Here is a 5,000-nt window from a genome sequence, read left to right on the forward strand (position 1 = left end):
CCTTTAAACACCCAAACACACCCTTACATCCAAACACACCCACTAATACCCCATTAAAACACAAAAACACCCAAAAAACACACTTAAAACACCCTGAACTCCACCCCCCAAAAAAACACACTCAGCCTAACAGATAAACAAACACACACACACACACACACACACACACACACACACACACACACACACACACACACAGACAGACACACACACACACACACAGACAGACACACACACACACACACACACAACTTAAACACACCAAAACACACCCAAACACATCAAAACATACCCAAAAACACCCCAAAACACACCCAAACACACCAAAAACACCCCAATATACTCCCAAAACACCCCAAAACACACCAAAACACCCCAAAACACCCATAAAACACACCCAAACACCACCAAAAACACCCCAATATACTCCCAAAACACACCAAAACACCCAAACACCCCAAAACATCCTAAAAAACACACCAAAAACACCCTAATATACTCCCAAAACACCCCAAAACACACCAAAACACACCAAAACACCCAATAAAAAACCCAAAACATCCTAAAAAACACAGCCAAACACACCAAAAACACCCCAATATACTCTCAAAACACCCCAAAACACACCAAAACACCCAATAAAAAACCCAAAACACCAAAAAACACACCCAAACACACCAAAAACACCCCAATATACTCCCAAAACACCCCAAAACACCCCAAAACACACATTAGTGCCACAAACACACAAGTTAAACTCATCAAAACACACTTCACCTGCGCCACAAACACACCCAAACGCACACACACACACACACACACACACGAACACCCAAACACACAGTATACAAGCCAAAAAAAACACACAATAACACAGAAAAACACCTAAAAAACACTTAAATTTTTCCCAAAACACCCCAAAACACACTTACACCCCAAAAAAACACCAAAAAACACCCAAAAAACACCTTAATCTTGGCCAAAACACCAAAACAAACACACACACACACACACACACGCACACACATCTTCAGACACTCAAACACTAGTAAACAAACACTTACAAACACACAAAACACTTATAAACACAATTAATAAAAAAAAACACAGGAAAAACACCAAAACACACACGAACGTACGAACAAATAAAAACACACACAAGCATTTTAATACACCAAAAAACATCCTTAAATCCCCAAAAAACACACACAAACAAACAAACAAACACCAAAAAAAACACCCCAAAATACACCCAAATAAACAAACAAACAAACAAACACTCCATAAATGCGTAATAAACACCAAAAAAACACTGAAAATTTTACTTACTCCCATTCCAAACACGCCCAAACACGCCCAAATACACAAACAAACACACAAACAAACACAACACACGCTGCAATACCTACATGACGACAAACACACAAACAAACACACAAACACTGCCTTATCTCACCCAAACACCAATTAAAACACAAAAAAAAACGCAAAATATTGAAAAAAACAAAAAATGGAAAAAATGGAAAAAAAAACAAGAAAAACGATGAAAAATTCTCCTTAACACACACACACACACACACACACACACACACAAGACAATAAACACCACAAAAAAACACCAAAAATAACAGATATATCTTACGTCTCTCCAAACACGCCCAAACACGCCCAAAACACGCCCAAACACACCAAATTAACAAGATTTTAACCTAATTTCACTCTAAACACGCCCAAACACTTCCAAATACACTTAAAAACACCAAATTAACAAGACTTTAACATAATTCCACTCCAAACACGCCCAAACACCCAAACACACCCAAATACACTTAAAAACACCAAATTAACAAAATTCTTACTTAGTTCACTCCAAACACACCCAAATACACAAAGTAACAAAGAAAACACCAAAAAAACACCAAATTTTAACCTAATTCCACTCTGAACACACACACACACACACACACACACACACACACACACACACACACACACACACACACACACAATTAAACAAAAAAACAAACAAAATTTTACCTAGTTCCATTGCAAAACACACTGAAAAACACCCAAAACACCCCAAAAACACCCAAAAACATCCTAAATACACCCAGAAACACCCCAAGACACATCGAAACACCCCAAAAACACCCAAAACACCCCAAAACACCCCAAAACATCCTAAATATACCCAGAAACACCCCAAAGACACATCGAAACACCCCAAAATCACCCAAAAACACCCAAAAACCACCCAAAACCACCCAAAACCACCCAAAAACCACCCAAAAACACCCAAAATCACCCAAAAAACACCCCAAAAACACCCAAAACCACCCAAAAAACACCCAAAACCACCAAAAAACACCCAAAACACCCAAAACCACCCAAAAAACACCAAAAAACACCCAAAACCACCCAAAACCACCCAAAACCACCCAAAAAAACCCAAAATCACCCAAAAAACACCATAAACACCCCCAAAACACCCAAAAACACCCCAAAAACACCCCCAATACACTTACCATCTCCCAGGCAGTAATCTTCGCTTTGGCCACCTGTTTAATGGCCACAGGGAGGGAGTCACGGACCCGCCACCCTGAGTACACTGTGCCAAATCCTCCCTTCCCGAGGACGCTGCCAACTCTGTACGTCTCATCTTGTGCCCTTCCGCCTGTGTGGGGGAGATTAGGGAGTTAAAGTGCTGTTTTTTGGGTTTTTTTTTTTTTTTTTGTTTTTTTGGGGGGTTTTTTTGGGGTGTTTTTTGGTGTTTTTATGTTTTTTTTGGGTTTTGGGGTGTTTTGGTGTTTTTTGGTGTTTTGGGTGTTTTTGGGGTTTTAGGGTGTTTTTGGGTGTTTTGAGTGTTTTTTGGGTTTTTTGGGTGTTTTTTGGTGTTTTTGGGGTTTTGGGTGTTTTTTTGGTGTTTTGGGGTGTTTTGGGTTTTTTGGGTGTTTTTTGTTTTTTGGGTGTTTTTGGGTGTTTTTGGTGTGTTTGGGATGTTTTTGGGTGTTTTTGGGTGTTTTTGGGTTTTTTGGGTGTTTTTGTGGTGTTTTGTGGTGTTTTTGTGGTGTTTTGGGTGTTTTGTGGTGTTTTTTGGGTTTTTTGTGTGTTTTGGGGTGTTTTTTGGGTGTTTTTGTTTTTTTTGGTGTGTTTTGGGGTGTTTTTTGGGTGTTTTTGGGTTTTTCGGGGTTTTTGGGTGTTTCGGGTGTTTAAGGGGGGTGTTTTGGGGTGTTTTTGGTTTTTTTCTGGTGTTTTTTGGGTGTTTTAGGTGTTTTGGGGTGTTTTGGTGTGTTTTTGTGGTGTTTTGGGTGTTTTTGGTGTGTATGAGTTATTTGAGTCTTTGTTTGTTTCTTTCTTTGTTTGTAAAAGTGCAAGTTGTGTTTGTTTGTTTCTTTGTGCAGGTTCATTTTCTTTGTTTGGTACAAGTCGTTTGTTTGTTTGTTTGTTTGTTTGTTTGTTTGTTTGTCAGTAGTGAAAATTGTTTGTTTGTTTATTTGTTTGTTTGTTTATTTGTTTGTCAGCAGTAAAAATTGTTTGTTTGTTTGTTTGTTTGTCAGCAGTGAAAATTGTTTGTTTGTTTGTTTGTCAGCAGTGAAAATTGTTTGTTTGTTTGTTTGTCAGCAGTGAAAATTGTTTGTTTGTTTGTTTGTTTGTTTGTTTTGTTTGTCAGCAGTAAAAATTGTTTGTTTGTTTGTTTGTTTGTTTATCAATAGTGAAAATTGTTTCTTTGTTTGTTTGTTTATTTGTTTGTCAGCAGTGAAAATTGTTTGTTTTTTGTTTGTTTGTTTATCAACAGTGAAAATTGTTTGTTTGTTTGTTTGTTTGCTAAGTACGTCCTGTCTATCTGTTTTTGTTTGTTTGTTTGTTTGTTTGCTAGCTATCAGAGTACAATTGTCTGTCTGTCTGTCTGTCTGTATGTATGTATGTATGTTTGTTTGTTTGTTTGTTTGTATAAAATCATGTTTGTTTGTTTGTTCAGATTAATAATTGTTTGTTTGTTTGTTTGTTTATAGATGCAAATAATGTGTTTGTTTTAAAGATGTGACACACACACACACACACACACAGTAGTAATAGTAGTAGTAGTAGTAGTAGTAGTAGTAGTAGTAGTAGTAGTAGTAGTAGTAGTTTATCAATGTGTGTGTGTGTGTGTGTGTGTGTGTGTGTGTGTGTGTGTGTGTGTGTGTGTGTGTGTGTGTGTGTGTGTGTGTAACCTTTCTAAATAATAATAATAATAATAATAATAATAATAATAATAATAATAATAATAATAGTAGTAGTAGTAGTAGTAGTAGTAGTAGTAGTAGTAGTAGTAGTAGTAGTTTTTGTTCTATTACTATTATTACAACAACAACAACAACAACAACAACAACCACCACCACCACCACCACCACCACTACTACTACTACTACTACTACTATCAACACACACACACACACACACACCAAAACATGACCCATATTCTCTCTCTCTCTCTCTCTCTCTCTCTCTCTCTCTCTCTCTCTCTCTCTCTCTCTCTCTCTCTCTCTCTCTAACACGACCCAGTCACACACACACACACACACACACAGTAAGCCTACTACTACACACACACACACACACACACACACACACACACACACACACGAGGGGACAGTAGGCCTAACCAACTAAGCCTAAAGACACACACACGTACAGACACACGAGAAAATGCGCGTTAGATTGTAAACAGACAGACAGACAGACAGACAGACAGACAGACAGACACAGACAGACAGGAAAACAAAGAAAAAACAAGTAAATAAATAAAAAAACGAAAAAAAAATAGGAAAAATGTTTAAATAATAGTAGTAGTAGTAGTAGTAATAGTAGTAGTAGTAGTAGCATACATACATACATACACCTCACCTCTGGCATGTAGCTGCGGGGGGGCGGCGGGGGGCGGGGGGCGGGGGGGCGGGGGCTGGAGACTCGAAATCACTTTTAAATTAGTATTATTATTACTATCGTTATCATTATCG

The 5,000-nt window shown here is 37.9% G+C and overlaps 1 protein-coding gene across 1 annotated transcript in view; it reads right to left on the minus strand.

Moving 5' to 3' along the window:
- LOC135096366 (serine/threonine-protein kinase pim-1-like) overlaps positions 1 to 5,000 on the minus strand; it is a 10,743-nt gene that overhangs the window by 5,559 nt on the left and 184 nt on the right. Inside the window, exons 1-2 of the mRNA XM_063997832.1 lie at positions 4,888 to 5,000; positions 2,526 to 2,674 (exon numbers count right to left, since the gene is read on the minus strand). The exon at positions 4,888 to 5,000 is cut by the window's right edge and continues 184 nt beyond it. Coding sequence (XP_063853902.1) covers positions 2,526 to 2,674; positions 4,888 to 5,000 — 262 coding nt within the window. The remainder of the gene's footprint in view (positions 1 to 2,525; positions 2,675 to 4,887) is intronic.

Source organism: Scylla paramamosain, unplaced genomic scaffold, assembly GCF_035594125.1.
Source record: "Scylla paramamosain isolate STU-SP2022 unplaced genomic scaffold, ASM3559412v1 Contig3, whole genome shotgun sequence".
Classification (NCBI taxonomy): domain Eukaryota; kingdom Metazoa; phylum Arthropoda; class Malacostraca; order Decapoda; family Portunidae; genus Scylla; species Scylla paramamosain.